At 47.0% G+C, this 19,045-nt stretch overlaps 7 protein-coding genes across 7 annotated transcripts; 5 read left to right on the plus strand and 2 right to left on the minus strand.

The window, feature by feature from the left end:
• Positions 1 to 459: 459 nt before the first annotated feature.
• Positions 460 to 3,917, plus strand: N7495_002277 (putative lipin Smp2; the record flags this gene model as incomplete). Its single annotated transcript, XM_057204946.1, has 5 exons — positions 460 to 559; positions 624 to 980; positions 1,036 to 2,753; positions 3,238 to 3,442; positions 3,595 to 3,917. The coding sequence occupies 5 exons, from the start codon at positions 460 to 462 to the stop codon at positions 3,915 to 3,917; spliced, it is 2,703 nt and encodes a 900-aa protein (XP_057065553.1).
• A 1,603-nt stretch (positions 3,918 to 5,520) lies between these two features.
• On the plus strand, positions 5,521 to 6,408 carry N7495_002278 (putative transcription initiation factor TFIID, 31kD subunit; the record flags this gene model as incomplete). Its single annotated transcript, XM_057204947.1, has 1 exon — positions 5,521 to 6,408. One exon carries the CDS (start codon positions 5,521 to 5,523, stop codon positions 6,406 to 6,408), a length of 888 nt encoding a protein of 295 aa, XP_057065554.1.
• Positions 6,409 to 7,481: 1,073 nt separating this feature from the next.
• On the minus strand, positions 7,482 to 8,058 carry N7495_002279 (uncharacterized protein; the record flags this gene model as incomplete). The annotated part of the gene is made up of 2 exons (XM_057204948.1): positions 7,482 to 7,741; positions 7,893 to 8,058. The coding sequence occupies 2 exons, from the start codon at positions 8,056 to 8,058 to the stop codon at positions 7,482 to 7,484; spliced, it is 426 nt and encodes a 141-aa protein (XP_057065555.1).
• Positions 8,059 to 8,457: 399 nt separating this feature from the next.
• Positions 8,458 to 9,441, plus strand: N7495_002280 (rRNA-processing protein UTP11; the record flags this gene model as incomplete). Its single annotated transcript, XM_057204949.1, has 3 exons — positions 8,458 to 8,500; positions 8,554 to 8,606; positions 8,668 to 9,441. 3 exons carry the CDS (start codon positions 8,458 to 8,460, stop codon positions 9,439 to 9,441), a joined length of 870 nt encoding a protein of 289 aa, XP_057065556.1.
• A 777-nt stretch (positions 9,442 to 10,218) lies between these two features.
• N7495_002281 (uncharacterized protein) lies at positions 10,219 to 11,200 on the plus strand (the record flags this gene model as incomplete). Its single annotated transcript, XM_057204950.1, has 2 exons — positions 10,219 to 10,843; positions 10,893 to 11,200. 2 exons carry the CDS (start codon positions 10,219 to 10,221, stop codon positions 11,198 to 11,200), a joined length of 933 nt encoding a protein of 310 aa, XP_057065557.1.
• Positions 11,201 to 11,588: 388 nt separating this feature from the next.
• On the minus strand, positions 11,589 to 14,255 carry N7495_002282 (histidine biosynthesis protein HIS4; the record flags this gene model as incomplete). Its single annotated transcript, XM_057204951.1, has 2 exons — positions 11,589 to 11,788; positions 11,852 to 14,255. 2 exons carry the CDS (start codon positions 14,253 to 14,255, stop codon positions 11,589 to 11,591), a joined length of 2,604 nt encoding a protein of 867 aa, XP_057065558.1.
• Positions 14,256 to 17,317: 3,062 nt separating this feature from the next.
• On the plus strand, positions 17,318 to 18,989 carry N7495_002283 (glycoside hydrolase family 47 protein; the record flags this gene model as incomplete). Its single annotated transcript, XM_057204952.1, has 4 exons — positions 17,318 to 17,532; positions 17,585 to 18,632; positions 18,682 to 18,856; positions 18,904 to 18,989. The coding sequence occupies 4 exons, from the start codon at positions 17,318 to 17,320 to the stop codon at positions 18,987 to 18,989; spliced, it is 1,524 nt and encodes a 507-aa protein (XP_057065559.1).
• Positions 18,990 to 19,045: the final 56 nt, after the last annotated feature.

Below are 19,045 nucleotides of genomic sequence, written 5' to 3' on the forward strand. Positions count from 1 at the left end.
AAAATAAATTGGCTCATACATCCCGGCTTCTACCCATTGACGCGGGCAGTCGTGGGGATAAGATGCAAAGGAGCAGGACCGTCACAATAATCGGACCACATCACGTGAGTACAATCACGTGAACCGGATTTAACCTTAGCCTTAAATAGAGTTAGTGCTATTGTAATGACCTCGGCCCAGATGACTAATACGACGAGTAGTACGTTGGGGTGTTCAACGTTGGGTTCTCGCCCGTTGGGTTTCTCATCGGGGTTACCGACAGTTTACTTACAGTTGCATATCTTTGGTCTTGCAGGCTTTAGTGTTTCAGATCCTTCTTATTCGTCCCTCCCTTGTTAGCGCGTCTACACCTTCTCCACTTTGCCTTTCGTCACCTGTCACATGGGTAGCAGCCATTCCTTCCTTGTCCATTCTCTCTCTTCCATCCCCTCTTTCTAGTTCTGAACCATACTCGACAATATGAACTATGTCCGGAATACTATATCTAGGACATGGAACTCGATTAATCCCGCTACACTGAGCGGGGCTATTGATGTTATTGTCATAGAGCAAGCTGATGGTGAGCGGACTCGATCTCTCTTCAATGAATCACAATTCTGAGATAGTCCTGTCTCTCTTTCTAGGTACCCTCGCATGTTCTCCCTTTCACGTTCGCTTCGGGAAGTTCTCTCTCCTGCGTCCTTTCGAGAAAAAGATAGAATTTAAGGTCAATGGAATTAAACAAGATTATGCGATGAAGCTGGGCGAAGGAGGAGAGGCTTTCTTCGTGTTTGAAACAACCGACGAAATCCCAGCCTCACTACAAACCTCCCCGCTTGTGTCTCCCGCAAGCAGCCCGACGGTCCCAATTGGAGATTCTGTGCTTCCAGAACCAGAGTTCCTCGATCTTGAAAAGCCAACTAGAGATGCTGTATCGGAGGGTGCAAAGACCCCAACTGATATCCCTCCCTTGCAACCGATGCGTGCGGCAACGGATTTAGGTACATCCAAATTCTGTGACTAGTTTTGGATACTGTTTGCTGACTCCATGGGCAGGCACATTAACTCCATTGTCACAATCACCAGAGTCGGACCTTAGCGCTTCTCAGCCTCTGTCTGTTGACTCAAAATTTCCACTCGATCATTCAGTACCGGATGATGTGCTTGCGACCAGTATACTGAGGTCTGCTTCGGAGGAGCCGTCTGCTCTGGGTCGATCAAAAACAGTAAATGAAAATGACATTGAGCAAGGCCGCTCTCGAAGTCCTCCGGCAGTGTCTTCCAAGGAAGCTATGTCTCGTGCTATCAACTTGTCCAAGAAGCTGTCTATATCTAATATTCAATCACACGTCACCGAAACTGGAGATCTCATGTTGGACATGACAGGCTATAAAAGCAACGACGAAGATGCTCTCCGCACCGAAGTCCTTGCTCGCAAGATTCTCGCCGAGGAGCTTGAAGGGAGCTACGATCTTGGCGCTCTGATTGGTGCTGATGAGCACGGCAACCTATGGATCTATGGCAGTGAAGAGGCAAAAGATGCTGCTGATCGGCGAACAACTCTCAACTTGATGCGGCCCAACTCGGTAGATGCAATCTCAGATCCAGGATATCACAGCGACGGTCCACTGGAACCATCATTGGTGACACGCCACCATCGGACTAAATCAGATGTTCAACCTGGATTTCCAACCCCACCTGAGTCCCCAATGCAAGATTCATATGCTGTTGAGACACGAAACTACGCCAAAACATTGCGATTGACCAGCGATCAACTCAAATCTTTGCAGCTAAAACCAGGCCCCAACACCATGTCCTTCAGTGTTAACAAGGCTACCTGCTCGGCTTACATGTATCTCCTGAACGGGAATACGCCAATGGTTATCTCGGATATCGATGGGACTATCACCAAGTCGGATGCGCTGGGACACGTTCTGAACATGATTGGACGTGACTGGACTCACGCAGGAGTGGCCAAGCTATACACCGACATTGTTAACAATGGCTACAATATCATGTATCTTACAAGTCGGTCCGTTGGTCTGGCGGATACCACTCGGGCTTATCTTCATGGCGTGAATCAGGACGGCTATAAGCTACCAATGGGCCCTGTCATATGCAGTCCAGATCGCACGATGGCAGCGCTTCGACGAGAGATTTATCTCAGAAAGCCGGAAGTCTTCAAAATGGCATGCCTTCGAGATATTCTCAACCTGTTTTCTGGAAAGGCGGATCCCTTCTACGCTGGCTTTGGAAACCGATTGACTGACGCCTTGAGCTATCGATCTGTTAATATCCCGTCGAGGCGAATATTCACAATCAACTCCAATGCTGAGGTTTCTCTGGATCTACTCAGTCTCAACACATACAAAAGCAGCTATGTCACGATGCAAGAATTGCTCGATCATTTCTTCCCCCCTGTTAGTCTTCTCGTCCAGTCGGGAGGTGAAGAATATACCGACTTCGCGTACTGGCGAGACACCCCACAGGATCTCGAAGATTTTTCAACCACGGACAGTGAAGACGAAGGCGAGAACGAAGACGAGGATGAGGGACTCGAAAATGAAGAAGACGCAGACGAGGAAGATTACGATGATGAGCTAAGCGAAGGTGAAGAGAGTGAATATCCGGAGGATGATGAAGGAACGGATCTCGGTGCCAGCTACATCTCGCAGGCTTCGGTTGACCCCGCAGGATCGGTTGTGGAGTCTGTGGAGGGAGTCTTCGATACGGCAAATATGGGTGACGATGGAGTTGAACCATTCCCGACACTTGTCATACCTGATAGTTCGACATCCTTGCCTATTCGTCCTAATTCACCTGGAAACATTTAAAGCTTTTCCTCTGATGATGGCCGCGACGGAGGCATATCATTCTGCATGTTCAGTTTTGAACTGAAGCCTGCACTAATTTTAACATCGCCATATTGGCAGCAAGATACCCTTTTCAACAGATTTATTTTTGCAGATACGGAGTTGGTGATTGCATCACATACATTCAGGCTTATGTGTTTATATGTTATTTTCATGTTTTGATTTCTTTTTTTTTCTGCGACATCTTTCTAGGTACACTATGGGCGCTTTTCTATTTCAGCTTGAAATGATGCAAGGGGAACGAGCACAGATCTAATGGCTACAAGTCAAATTTCATAATGAAATGTAAAATTAAAGCTGATGACGTAGTTGCTTTCTGCTTTCGGTTTAGCGCCGATATCTCCACGCAATATCTACATAAGAACTAAATTCTGACTTGATGTAGCCTCTTGAAGGCATTATTAGCAAGAAGGTCGATTACGGCAGCATGCACGAGATTTTCGTGAGCTTGCTTGAGCCAATAGACCTTGTCATGAATGAGGCCGCAAACACTTTCGGGAATGAGCGAGGACTCTCCCCCTTCCAGCGCCTTACTTCCCTCGAGAAGGAAATGTTCTCTATGAAAGACGAGATGGCCTCTATGAAAGAAAGTATGGAGCACTATGATAATGTCTTTTTTTTTAACCTCCGAGAAGAGGTCTTCCACGACTGGTGTAACCTGAATCTGGCCCCCTCACATCAAACAAACACCACAATCAGGTTGCGCATAGAGGGGAGATCTATCTTGACCTCCAATTCCTAGGCGATCTAGACGTAGATGAGTTCAAACAACAGCCCGTTGGAAACTTCCGCATGTTTGAGCAAGAGTTTGAGAAGTACTATGGAGTTTCTCGGTATATCGCTCAGAGCATGTTAAACCAGGGAAAGATGTCGAAGACTGCCATAAAGGCTTTTAATGAGCGGGCGCATATTATTGGCCTAATAGATCGATACACAAATGTGTCAGAGGAGAAGAAGCTCCAGGCCTTGTCAGTCTTCGATGAGTGGATCAAAAAATGGGTCTGCCACCACACCGAGATGACTGGAACTGAGAAGGCAGATGTGCAGCAGTTGCTGCGATGGTAGTTTTTTTGTTCTTTTCTCTTTTTGTATTGCTAGTTTCTCTTAGATTTTCTTTTTGTTGCATATCATTAGGCGTATCTTATTTTAAGCTGTGGGTGGCGGCTTAGATCTGTTCCTATCTCTCTCTTAATGCATGCCTAGTCTTACTAATATTTGCTTCGAATCTGAATACTTCTATTAAAAATCTCAGTAGTAAAAGGCAGCAGCAAACTGGAATCGAAGCTCGCTAATCATAGTAACCTAGGTAAATCATTAATACCGCAACCATAGATCTGAAAATAAATCTTGAGCCTTCGTCAGGTGAGGTTATGTGGGACGCGAATAGGAACTAGGGTATATGAACCTCAGAGATGCGTCCCACTGACTTCCCTTCCTCACCTTTATATTTAGTTATTGTTGGGATATCGGACAAACGACACCCCGGTCTAGAACACATCACGAATCCCTGTTCAGAGTGCATCACAAATGACAACCTTGAACAGTATGCATATAACAGTGACGTTCCGTCTTCAACGACTCTTCTGTCTTAGACGATGGAACTCATTCGTCTCAGACAGAAGAGCAACTTATAGAATAAATAGCTAGACCTCACCATGAATGGAAAACCAGATTTTACAACCACTTCAAGAGAACATAAAGATATTATAGGGGCGTAAAGCGTTTCCTGTAATAGGTGTTAGAAGTGGGCGTTAGCCTCTCATCAACCTTGCTATTCCACCGGGGCTCTTTATGCTACGCATTATGTAGCATTAGGGTCCCTGACCCTACCAGCAAGTACAGTGGAATGGTTTAATGTATCTCCTCTCCATAATCATTAATACAGAACCTTGGAAGTTAGGGCACATTAAGGGTACTCCTTTCATCTATTAATACCAAGGTATTTAGGTGCAGACTATAGATTACCTGGTAGTAATGAGATGTTAACTGGTGGAGAAATTGTCCATAGTGTTGACTTTTCAGCTGAAGCTAGTTAAGGTCTCAAATTGTAAGATCTGAGAGGCGATATCTGGAGAGATTATCGATTCTGGAGAGACTACTGGGTTTCTTTTGAGTTTACACAGACACACGCATACATATCTTGATTCGTTGAATCCAGTAGTAATCAGTCTCCATCCATTCCTCCAAGTTGACATGATTGTAAGTCCAATGCCGCAAGTACGGCAAGTTTGATGGCAATGGAGATCTTCGAAATCAGACATCTTAGGATGAAATTTATGCTAATAGGAGGGCTTGGGGTTTATTTATCTTGGAGACTACTCAGACTATGAAGTCAAGATTCTAAAGCAGGGGCCTAAATTGTCGTAGGCTGTTTCATTGTTCGTTCAGCCACATATGTGGCGTCTGTGTACTTCTACTTGTTCTTCGAAGTAATAAAACTGCCTAAAGCAGTTAGCGCCATATAGGAGCTCGACTTCATCATCGCGTCCCAGTTCACTTCAAAAGACATTTTTCCTACCTCCACCTCCGCTTCCATAATCTTCCTCCGACCAAAAAATTATCAATTCATTAATCCGCTGGATATTCCAAAGCCTACCACTGCTCCCGACCCACCATCCTTTCAACCTCCGCTCCGCGCTTGGATATTTAATCACTCTCACCAGCCGACATGGCCTCTCCAGGTCCTACTCAAGGCTCTGCACCAGCAACTCAACCTACCACACCACCTGCCGAATCATCCATAGCGACCAACGGTATCGCTCCCACCGTACCCACAACCTCACAAACATCCGCATTGCCTGCGACACAACCAAGCACATCGACAGCACTTCCCCCAAGTATCCCAGGTACTTCTATCCAAGACAATGGCAAGTCACGACGACCCCGTGACGTGCGCTTGATTCATATGCTCCTCGCGTCTCTCGGCGTTACAGCCTATCAAGACCGCGTGCCCCTCCAACTGCTCGATTTCGCATACCGCTACACCTCTGCAGTTTTAAACGACGCAGTTCATCTAGCGACAGAAGGATACGCTGGTGCTGTCGGTGACGCCTCAGGTATATCAGGCGGAAAGAATGCGACCTCCACAGAGGTGAACGGGGTTTCGTTGTCAGCGCTGAGATTAAGCATTGCATCGCGGCTACACTACCAATTCCAGACGGGCTTGCCGAAGGAGTTCATGATGGATGTTGCTTCTGAAAGGAATCGCATTGCGCTCCCGGGTGTCTCGAGAGGTTTCGATCCCACTTCGGGTGGTGCGAATGGTGCTGCTCCGAATGCTGCGAACCAGAGTATTATGATGGGTGGTATGCGCTTGCCTCCGGAACGCTTCTGTCTTACTGGAACTGGGTGGACCATGAAGGACGAATGGGACAGTGAGGGTGAAGAAGAGGAAGAAATGCCTGATGCGCCGGCGCAACAGCTGGCTAGCGTGGTCAATGGTACTGAGGAAAATGATGATGAGGATGACGACGGCGATGGAAAGATGGAGGATATCTTTGGTGAAGATACTGTCATGGGCGAGGCAGGTGAGGGTGAGGGTGATGGAGAGGATTGAGTCAAATATCACTCGCATAATATTTCTTTACTCTCAATCTCAGCCTTCTGCTCTTAGCTAAAAGGCTTCAGGCTCGCTTCTGCCTTTAAATACCTATTTCTCAAACTCTGAGCCATTCTTCCCTCTTAATCCATCTTCTTGCCACATTTGAACGGTGGAAGCCAAAATATCAGAAATTGAAATGGCCAGGGTCAACATTTGAGGTTGATCCTATTCACTTGAAAGATCCATCGCCTTCAGCACTGCTACTATACAGGCTACGCGACCAGAGCCTCTTCACCACATGCCCGCAACCAAGCTCAGATAAACAGGAATCCCAGCCGACCGAACTGATTCTAGCCTCACACCAAACCTACAAACCGATCAGGTGAAGGATCAATGCTTCAATGTTTTAATAGCCCAAGCAAATTATATACTAGGATGATGGCGTCCCTGTGGTTCTTAATATGGGCATCTTTTAGACCAGCAAATCATTGACAATCAAAGACACCCTTATCTTGGGGATAGATTACCGTCAAGAGCCTACCTAGTTATTCGTTTGAAACTTATAAAAGAAACGCTTAGTGATCAATGAAACAAGAATGCTTCTTGTGTAATATACATGTTGGATGCCATCTGCATCGCTTCGGGTCGAGAATTTTCATGCAAGTAAAAGAGAAATGCCCAACAAAACGCCTGATGATTCCCAAGATACGACATGAGAGGAGAGAAGACATCTAGACTCTATATCTGATCTGAAGCAGGCAGTTTTCGACATTTGGCGAGGATCTCACACTAGATGCAGGGATGCAGGAGTTTGATACCAAGCAACTCGATAGAGACATGAGGAAAGTCCGCTGCGATACTACCCTCTTGGCAGATACTTCAAGCCAAAAGAGAACATGGTCCAAGACACCCAAGTCAAGTGATTGTTACTACCACTCAATAAGGTGGGACCACTCCCAGACCGAGTGAAAGATCTCAAAGACAATGAAACCCATATAGAACAGTATACACAAACCAGTGACTCGGAATTTGAGCCGGTTATTTAAGGCGAATAGGGGAAAGCATCATTAAACAAAATGAAGTCAGAATCACCTCCCCTTAGCCAGCTTTTGCCTTTGCTCATCTTCTCGCATCATACTAATGACCTCTGCCCGGCGCTTTTCAACATTGGCAAGTTCTTCATCACGCACACGGCGTCGCTCTTCTTGTGATGCGAACCATTCCTCACGTGCGCGGTCTTCTTCTTCCGGCTTAACATGGGCAAGCATACAAGAATTCATAGCTAGACGCTGTTGGCGGCAAATCCATGTCGCGGTGACAGTGCGATCTCGAGCGCATTCGGCAAAAGCTGAATTGGCGTTATATTAGCTGATCGTTCGTAGAAAATGGGGTCACCACGCAACCATGCCACTTCTTCTGAGTTGAATTGGGAGTGGTTGATAGTTGACATGTGGTAAATAAGATTGATGCACATCCGATTAGACAGCATTTACACATACCCTTGATTTCTGGAGCACAGTAAGCTCGTACGCGTTTGTGAAAGAGCTTCTGGACTTCTTGTTCCTGATTCGCTGAGAGGGGAAGGGGGTTGCGGATGTTGTATTTGGGCCTTGATTGAGGCACTGATGGTACTGATGTATCGGGGGATGCAGATGATGTAGCCATTGTGGCTGAAATATATCCGATGCTAGAGATCGAGTCGAGAGGTGCAGATCAGGTGGTTTTAGGGTGATAGTGAGAACTGGGCTCCAAAACTAGGTTTCGATAGCCGAAGATAATATGATTTGATTGATGTAAATCTCTCAGAGATCTCTCTGCCAGGTATTTTCGGGCTTTGCTCGATCAATTTGTTGGGGATGGCGCGATGTTCTGACAGCAGACGATGCGGAGCGACAAGAACCGATAATACCTGGCAGAAAAGTCTCAAAGACGGGCGGTCAGACTATGTCTCATTAAAAAAAAACTTACAACCTGCAACCCTCACACTACTCGTGCTACTTAATTGGAACTTAACGCCCAATAAATTAATAACTTGTCGGGGATTCTCGAATTTGTTCTTAAATCATGTCGTCGTTACGCAATGCAGTTCAACGGAGGAACCATAAGGGTAAGTTTTGAGAGGCACTTGGTTGAAATGATTACACTGCTAAATCATCATAGAGCGTGGCCAGCTCGCAGGACGTGAGAAATGGGGTATTCTGGAAAAGCACAAGGTTTGTTTCCTCATTATACTGCGAGGATAGCAAAGTTCCAATAGCTAACGAACTATACTAGGACTATTCCCTCCGTGCCAAAGATTACAATGCGAAGAAAGAAAAGCTGAAGCGCTTGGAAGAGAAAGCTCGCAACCGTAACCCCGATGAGTTTCACTTCGGAATGATGGGTGATCGCAACCGAACACAAGGGCGACATGGCCGAGGATCTGTGGCACGCGAATCTGCTGCTGGACTAAGCCATGATGCGATCAAGCTTCTTAAGACACAAGATAAAGGATATCTACGAACTGTCGGAGAGCGGATTCGTCGTGAGATCGAGCGCTTGGAGCATGAAGCGCAACTACAAGATGGTATGAACCAGGTACTGGGTGTAAAAAGCCAAAACAAAGACGGAGAGTCCGAAGATGATGAGTTCGACGGATTTGACGACGATCTGGACGGGTTCGACTTCAACCAGCCACCGAAGAAGACGAAGTCGCAAAAGGTCATTTTTGCTGACGACAAGAGCGAACAACGAGCCTTGAAGAAGCGACGAATTCAGAAAGAGCAGGATGATTCCATGGATGAAGATAAAGATGAAGAGGCATCTCGCAAAACCCCCAAGCAACTCGCTACAGAGCGACAAGCTCTCGCTGACGCTCGTCGGTCTCGCAAGCTTCGAAAACGGGCCATCGAGGCCCGAGAGAACAAGCTGAAGGCGTTGCGCAAGCAGTATTCTGAGATCAGCGCGGCTGAGAAAGAGATTGACTGGCAGCGGGCAAAGCTGGACAACTCCATCGGAGGCACCAACAAGAATGGCATCAAGTGGAAGATTCGGGAGCGCAAACGTTGAGCGTGAATGGCCCGAAGGATTTACGAGTTGATGATCGTCTTCATCGCACCACTTTTTCATTATATCTGTATTGATACCAGCATAGACAGGAGTTCGGGCGCATGAATTTCAATAAAAAGCACTGTTTCTCTTTGATCCAAATGGTCATTTGTCCTCTTAACATACCATATCTCTACCTTGACAGCTATTTTCAGGGCTCTACCTATTGATTTCAACTTTTCCTTTCGAAAATGACCTTGGAAACTCGGCAAGCTGTTCAAACATAGTTACGAACCCTTAAAATCTGCTATCTATATAACTTTTTCGAACTGAAGACGAAGATTCGCCTAGGAGCGCAAGCAGCCTGAGAGGAATTCGCATCAATATTGCGTCTAGTTAGTTATGGCTCATGTAGATGACTAATTGAGGGCTTCGGTGTTTCATACCCAGGTAATTCGGTGTTGAAAATAAATTTAGTTTGGCCGTAAGGAGCATAAGTCGAGTAGTAAATTGAGCCACTCGGGATGAAGGAAATACCAATCCAATGACCAGTCCCCATTCGGTCAATTTACCTACCATTCGCAAGCCCACGATTGATAACCTGCTTTCTTCTCAGTAATACAAAAGACCCAACTGTCCAATATTTCAAATCTGACCATCTAATTCCCTCAATCAACAATTCTTAAACGTGGATCTGATTATAAATTCAAAGCAGAGCTGACTAAGGTTATCTTTTATCACCGAGATATTTTGCCACCCCTCACTTGCTTTTTCTTTTCCCTTCTCAAACCCACCACAATGGCTCCCTCATTCGTGACCATTGATACGAACGACGTCGACTTCGGTATGGCACAACCAACTATCGACGCTCGACGCACCCTCCTCCTCGCACCTCCCTCCATTGCAACCCACGAAGACAAATTACGCGATCTCTTTACATCATTCCCCCGCGAATTCAGCGACCTCCAAATGCTCGACCGCCTCTCAGCCGGTGTGATCAACCTCCCTTCAAACACATACGACTTCGTCCTAGTCCTCACAGACTCCGACGGCTCTCGGCGCGCTGAGGCCCTCCAGCTCCTCACTCGAGATGTATACACCGCCCTCGTTCCAGCCATGAAGCCCGGCGCAAAGTTTCAGACGCAAGGTAAGGCCCTCGATGCCATCGAGGCTATGGAGGCTGTTCTTGCAGGCCTAGTGCAAACAGAGAGTGGATTTGAGAAACCGAATTACGAACAAGCATCCGCTGTGCCACTGCGGTTTGGTGCAAAGAAGCAGAAGACCACTACTACCCCACCTGTGGGAGTTGGATTCGCCGTGAATGGGTATAATGCGAATAACCATGATCGGGATGATACCGATGAGTTGATTAATGAGGACGATCTTCTGGATGAAGAGGATTTCACAAGACCTATCATGCCTCGTAGGTCTTCTTCCCAACCTTATCTACGTTTTCTAACCGTTCTCTACAGCTCCAGAGTGCCAGCCTAAGACTGGCCGCAGACGGCGAGCCTGTAAGGACTGTACATGCGGTCTAGCTGACCGACTGGAAGCAGAAGATAAAGAGCGTCGCGCGAACGCGGATAAGAATTTGAATGTTCTAAAGCTGGCATCGGGCGACTTGAATGAACTGGACTTTACCGTCGAGGGCAAAACTACCGGCTCCTGTGGGAGCTGTGCCCTTGGTGATGCTTTCCGGTGCGCGGGCTGTCCATATCTAGGTATGCCTGCGTTCAAGCCTGGCCAAGAGATCCAGATTTTGAATGACGCACAGTTGTAATTTCACATACATTTTTTTTTGGCTGGTGGGTTTTGCATGTTGCGGGGCGAATAATTGGGGCAGATCCGGTCTCGGCGTGGCTTTTGTTCACCGGTAGATGAAAAACATTATTTGATATCCTCCTAGATTAATTTAGTATATAAGCTTATTGATTTTATTTCATTGTTCTTGACTCTTTAACATAACTCCGTTAATAACTTCTCAGTAACTACAACGCTGTACTTTACTCACGTTCCAATTATATAGTTCGCTAGCCCTTCGAAACCGGACCTTCACCACAAGACCTGGGGTAGATATTCAAACATAATCATTAATATCATTCACTTAAATCTCTTACCAATTGGAACTCTTGGCTAAATTTTTATACATCATAAAATGATGACTCCACCTATGAACGGTCCTTCTTCATCTGCGCAACACGGATGCTGACAGCATTCTTGTGAGCGTCCAGGCCCTCAACTGCAGCGAGAGTCTCGACAGTCTTTGACAGGCCGAGCAGACCTTCAGCTGTCAAATTTGAGCTAGTGATGTGCTTCAGGAATGAGCCCAGGTTGACACCCGAGTACTGCTTAGCATAGCCATATGTAGCTAGAGAGAAAATGTCAGATTTGGAAATTGCGATGTGTATAGTATCAGATGGGAAAAACTTACGTAGAGAGTGATTAGTACCGGCAGAGTAGTCGCCAACACTCTCGGGGGTCCAGGGACCGATGAACACACTACCAGCATTCTGGACTGATTCGACGACAGCTTCAGGGTTCTCAACCTGCAGGATCAAGTGCTCGGGGGCGTATTCATTGCTGAGAAGCATGGCCTCCTTAATATCCCGTACAACAAAGGTGACAGAGTGAGACAGGGAGCCGCGGACGATATCCATACGCGGCAGGGCCTTGGCCTGCACATCGACCTCATCCTCGATAGCACGCAGCTCCTTCTCGGAGAGATCAATGGCGATCAGAATAACCTGGGAGTCAACGCCGTGCTCGGCCTGGCTCAGCAGATCAGAGGCAACAAAGGCCGGGTTGGCGGTCTTGTCGGCAATGACAAGCACCTCACTGGGGCCAGCGGGCATGTCAATGCTGACAGTTGCAGAGGTATCGTTGGACACAAGCATCTTAGCTGCGGTCACAAACTGATTACCCGGGCCCAGAATCTTGTCGACCTTGCTGATGCTTTCAGTACCGTAAGCCATGGCAGCCACAGCCTGGGCACCACCAGCCAGAACAATGCTTTCGGCACCAACCTTGTGGGCTACGTAGACGATCTCAGGGGAAATGCTGCCATCGGCGCGGGGTGGCGAAGCTAGGATGATCTTTTGGCAGCCGGCCACCATGGCGGGGACACCCAGCATCATGGCAGTGGATGGAAGCACTGCAGTACCGCCGGGAACGTACAAACCAACGCGCTCAATTGGACGAGAGAAACGAGAGCAGACGACACCAGGCATAGTCTCGACCTTGAGAATATCGTTACTGTTCCCTTGGGCGCTGTGGAAACGCTTGATATTGCCAATGCTGACATCAATAGCTTCCTGCACCTCGGGGGTCAACTTCATAAGCTCAGCTGGGAACGGCGCGTGAATGACAGGAGAGGTCAGAGAAGTAGCCTTCTCGAACTTGTGAGTATACTTGAGCACACCAGCATCGCCGTTCTCGCGAACATCCTGGATGATGGGCTTAACGAGACCAACAATGGCATCGTTGGACTTCTGCGAAGGACGCTGGAGGTATTCCTTGACTTCGGTGACGGGGGTCGAAGCGGTAATCACACGCTTCATTTCAATGCGCGAGCGGTCCTCAACTGGAGGTTGAGACTCGACTGGGGCGGGGGCGGGGGCGGGGGTAGGAGTAGGAACCAACCCAGCCTTCTCGGCCCAAGGGCCCTTGGCATCACCCTTTCTCCGTTTGACCTTCAAGCTCTTGAGGTCGAGATTCCGCTCAATGTCCTCTAGAGTAACACCGGCAGCGGTGCACCTGGTCAGCGCAAAGTAGAACAGGTCGGCTGCCTCAAAGGCAATCTCCTCCTTGGTAGTAGCAGTGCACAGCTCCTCGGCCTCCTCCATGATCTTGGCCGCAGCAAGCTTCGGCTCATTGAACAGACGAGCAGTGTAAGAACCAGCAGGAGCATCAGCCTTGCGGGCCTGGAGAGTCTTCTGGAGACGAGAAAGACCAGTAGAGGAACCGAAGCAAGAGTCGGTGCCAAGGTGGCAGAAGCCTCGGCCAATCTGCTTGACCACAAAGACCAGACAGTCGGCATCACAGTCATAGCCAATACGGATCAATTCCTGCACATCACCGCTGGACTGGCCCTTGTACCACAGACCACGCTTGCGGCTCTGGTAAACACCAGTACCTGTGCGAATAGCCTCGGCGATGCTCTCATCGCTACTCCAGACGAAACCCAGACATGAGCCCCGCTCGTCTGTGACGGATGTAGCATATAGGCCATTGGACTGGTCGGTGATGGCGCATGATGCAAGGAGCTTGGCGGCAGAAAGCTGACCCGCAACATCACGTTCGGCCGTCAACTTCTCGGTGGAAATGATAGCAATGGCACCCTTCTTCATGATCTGTGTCGCTGACTCCTCGGAGATATCCTGATCTCCATAAGTTGCGAAAAGTCGGGGTGAATCGGAGCTGATGTTCAATTTCGTAGCAGCGTCGGCAATGGCAGAGGGCTCGACGCAGACGCTGACCTCACTGCGTTCGGGGGTGCTGGCCCACTGTTGAAGAGTAACTAGCTGATCATCGGAGAGGGTGGATACAAGCAAACGAGACGAAGGAACGGACTGTTCCTGTGAGAGGGTGGACAATTGGTCGATAGTGATCAGGATCTTGGCGGCGCCGGCATTGAGGATATCGACGAGATCTCCGGACGACGAGATGGCAGTCGCGTCGATGAAGACATCAATGTTACGGAAGTTCTGGCGCAGGAATTGCTCGGCTTCCCCAAGACTTGAGACCTTGACTAGCACTCGCCCGAAGTAGGCGATCTGCTTAAGGTTGAGTCCGGAGGTGGGGTTGGAGGGGTATGAGATAAGAAATGGTGTGGCCATTGTGAGAGAATGAGGTGAAAGAATAATTGGGAAATAAAGTACCAAGATTAAGGGATATTAATACCCCTTAAGAGACTAGAGAGAGTAGGAGTGGAGGTGAGGTATGACTCTTGACTTTTTTTCTCAATGTGGTTCGACCCGCTGAATCATCCTCCCGTTGTTTGGCTCCGACGTCGCTCTACTGAATACTATCCTTCTTTCATATCATATCCAAGGTTCTTATTGGTTTTTCTCTTTCTTCTATATTTTTAGTCTAATTTCGTCTATATTGACTTAGAAAGCGTCAATTTACGTCATTAATGTTAAAGCACCGTGGCTACAGCAAATGGTCAATATCTAGATCTACCATCGCATTAGGAGATACATTTGTCCGTTCTGATAAGATGGCACATATGAAGATGACTTGTACTCCAACAGAGCTGAGCTCACTCGCGGCAACCAAAAACACAAATAATTGTCGCAAATAGTAGTTGACTTGCAAACTTTCAGGATTTGACTCAAGGCTGAAGCAAGAAAAGTAGTCCAAGTAGTAAATAACTAAATGTTATTTTTGAGTCTACTTCATCGGCAATGAGACCTCTTTCAACAGGCTTGGATCCATTTCTTCGAGTGTTGGTATTCGGTGACTGCAAAAAGACATCTGGCAGATAGAAACGTCTCCAAGAACAAATGGGCAGATGTTTGAAGGATGATCGTCATATCAATTTCCGTATTGGATTTTAAAACTAAGTGGCATGAGAAGCCACGAGATGAGTCATTGGGAACTCAAGTGAATAGAATCACTCATTCTCAATTTCACTCTCAATTTCACTGTCACTTCACTTTGAGGCTTTAGGGGAGTGAGAGTGATTAGGGTTAGGTCTCCCGAGGTCCAGCCTTACCGAGCTATAACTATGACCACGTCTCTCTTATATAAAAAAGTTATATCGAGAACTAGAACCTTCTTTACTAAAAAATCCAACCTGGGAACAGTGTTTCAAAATTTCCAAGCTGGGACAACGGAGAATTATGTTGGGATACACAGACACCTTTCTGTAATATACAAAATGATCAATATATTCGAGGACAATATTGCCCCAATTATAGCAATATTGTCCCTCTTGAAGAGCTGAAAGGGAACTTGCGACGAGATCATTCCTTCATATATAAGTAGGACATGAACAAACTATTCATCGTGAGCTAAAGCAGTCAAATATCCCCAAAAAGCAGACGAAGACACACGGAAAAAGAACTAATTGGAGGCTGAGATGACTAACACCACCATTCGGCAGGATGAATCACCAGCAGCAAGAGCCATTGAGCGATGATACGGCTCTCAAAGTCACTTGATGTTGGGGTGAATAAAGCTTTGCTACTTGTTGCTCCGCTGGGTTATCAGCCTTCAGACAATCTCAGCTCAAAAGTACACACACAAAAAGACAAACATCGAAACATCGAACAAGAACCCTGATAAGTGTGGTGAATGGGGACCGACATTCGGTGCTCGATAAGAATCGTTAATATGGTCGTCAGGAGTTCTGTTGCAGTTTTCATCTCCTATATGTTTTTGGTCTCTTTAGGTCCCTAGTTTCCTTTTTCAACGGTTCTTTCTTCTTCTTTAATCCTTTATCCGGCTCAGGACTTTTGACTCAATATACTCCAGGCTTGTGGAATATTAGTCAACTTTCTAAGATCCAAAGAGGTCAACATCTACGTATCTAGGTATGCGGGGATCAAAGTTACTTAGGTATGTATATTGGAAAATATATGCCACTTCCGATGGTCTACCTAGGTAGATAATTGGATATGAGTTCAGCTGTAAGATATTTCAAGGATTCTTTATAGCCGACTCGATTCCAAAATTGGAATACCCGGGGGGAGATGAAGTTATTGATAGATGGTAAATTTGGGAATCTTCAGGGCTAGGACGGTAATGGATCTCAGAATCTGGGCCTCGAAGTTATTCCAAATCTGGAATTTCACAATATCTTTGGCTTCAAAAATGACCATATGTGAAGGGTTGAACTCTTCGACTACCTGTCTAAATTTGAGATGTTGCTGAAGGAAAAAAGTAAAGGAAAAGAAAAGGAAAGGAAAAAAAAAGAGCAAAAATAATCCGGTCGGGCGGAGTCGAACCGCCGACTTTCAGATGACAATTTCCATTACAGTCTGACGCTCTAAACCAACTGAACTACGACCGGAATTATATACTCAACGCTTCCGAATTTGTGAATATAAAATCCTGCAGAAGTGAAACCCAAATTCAACCTTGGAACTGACTAGCGGCGCATATTAAAGGAATATTTCATATGCTTTTCAGAGCGGTGAATAATTACCGTCAAGAAGCATCACGTGTATAGCCACTTATTTACCCCGGAAAATAGGGTTCAACATACACATTTCAAGGTTAGGGGTCTTGCCGAGGTCCATGGGTAATATAGCATCAACCTTGGAACAAGCTACGAACTACTTAAAGTCTACTTTAATTACTAGTCCGACGAAAGCTCCGGACTGATCAAAGTAGAAAAACTATTGCTATTGTGTTATGCAGGGATGCACGGATCTTGGTCAGGAATAACCTGTAATAACGATCCTTGGCTGCAGACACCCTTTCACTATCGAAATTGAGCATTGATCCATACCTAGATAGTAGGTATCTATTCAAGAAGAACAATGATCAATCATCCTTGAAAAAGGAAGAGAATTAAATAATGGTACAGGGTAGGAATCCGAAGTAGAGAGTACTTAAGTAGTGGACTCGAGTATGGAGGATGAAGTATGGAAGAATGCAAAAGGAATTGGATAGCATTCCGATTGGAGATCGCGGTCGCGCATCAGTTTGGACCTTGCAGATCAACCCCTGAAATAAGGGAAATAAGGGAAGGGAATGGAGGGAGCTCCTGCTTAAGTGATACGCTGTAAACATTGTGTGACTTCTTTCCCCTCTTCTTCCCCTTCAGATCCGTCTCTCCCACCTAAATACATTTTGGCCCATTGTTTCGCTGGGTGGTCTCTCTTTACATACATCTTTTACTCTCACTGTTTCGCACTCGTTTTTTCACATATACAGTGACCACTTCGCAATGCGTGTCAAGTCGCTCTCTGCTGCAGCCCTGCTAGCTGGATCAGCCGCGGCTTTCCCTTATCAGAATGAGGCCGTCCTAAGTGGTAAGCCGGCAAACCAAGAAAAGGCTGCAGCAGTGAAAGAAGCCTTCCAGCATGCTTGGGATGGTTATATAAAATACGCTTTCCCTCATGACGAGCTACACCCGGTCACCAACGGATATGGTGACTCCAGGTAAGCACATTCCGTGCTCCACCCGGAGGGATACAAACTTATATGCTACTAGAAATGGATGGGGGGCTTCCGCTGTTGATGCGCTATCCACTGCAATTGTAATGGGCAATCAGGAGGCTGTTCAGACTATTCTAGAGCACGTTGCGACCATTGACTACACTAGGACTGACTCACAGGTCAGCCTGTTTGAGACAACAATCCGTTACTTGGCTGGCATGTTGTCAGGCTATGACTTGCTTAAAGGACCTGCTTCAAATCTGGTCAGCGATGAGAGCTTAGTCGATAATCTACTGAACCAATCCAAAAACCTGGCTGATGTGCTTAAGTTTGCCTTTGACACCCCTTCCGGTGTCCCCTACAACAACCTCAATATCTCATCACAGGGCAACGATGGCGCAACAACCAACGGTCTGGCTGTGACAGGTACTCTGGTGATGGAATGGACACGTCTCTCTGATCTGACGGGAGACCCAGAATATGCAACAATCAGCCAAAAGGCCCAGTCATACTTGCTCGACCCCCAGCCTTCGAGCGGGGAGCCATTCCCGGGTCTTGTGGGCAGCAACATCAGAATTTCTGACGGCCAATTTACCAACGGGTATGTCTCGTGGAACGGAGGAGACGATTCGTTCTACGAGTACCTGATCAAGATGTACGTGTACGACCCTAAGCGATTTGAGTCGTACAAGGACCGTTGGGTACTTGCCGCAGAGTCCACTATCAAGCATCTGCAGTCACACCCGGAACCCCGTCCTGACCTAACGTTCCTGACTTCGTACAACGACGGCAACTATGATCTGAGTTCCCAGCACCTGACCTGTTTCGACGGTGGAAGCTTCATTCTTGGCGGTACTGTGTTGGGCCGGCAGGATTTCATCGACTTTGGACTTGAGCTGGTCAATGGATGCGAGGCTACTTACAATTCAACGCTGACTGGCATCGGTCCCGACTCCTGGGGCTGGGACCCTAGCCGGGTGCCGAGTGATCAGAAGGAATTCTACAAGAAGGCTGGTTTCTATATTAACAGTGGCTACTACGTTCTGCGTCCCGAAGTGATTGAGAGCTTCTACTATGCGCATCAAGTGACGGGCAACGAGATTGTATGTTTGAGCTTTCCATCCAATGTTTTCATCTGACTAACGAGAATAGTACCGTGACTGGGTCTGGAATGCATTTGTTGCTATCAACGCCACCTGTCGTACGGACTCGGGGTTTGCCGCTGTCACCAATGTAAATGCCAAGTACGGCGGCTCCAAGGACAATAATCAGGAGAGCTTCCTCTTCGCCGAAGTCCTGAAGTACTCGTACCTGACTCATGCTGAAGGTAGGTCTTCCCCAATATTATCGGTGTATGGATGCTAACAATTACAGACAACGAATGGCAGGTCCATGCGGGTGATAAGAACACCTTTGTCTTCAACACTGAGGCTCATCCTTTTGCTGTGGCACATACCTAGTCATACAATCATTAAGTTTGTTTTTCTTAAATATGCATGACCCCTGTAGCTCAGAC

Source organism: Penicillium taxi (genome assembly GCF_028828555.1).
Source record: "Penicillium taxi strain IBT 34144 chromosome Unknown utg000002l_segment0_segment0, whole genome shotgun sequence".
NCBI lineage: Eukaryota > Fungi > Ascomycota > Eurotiomycetes > Eurotiales > Aspergillaceae > Penicillium > Penicillium taxi.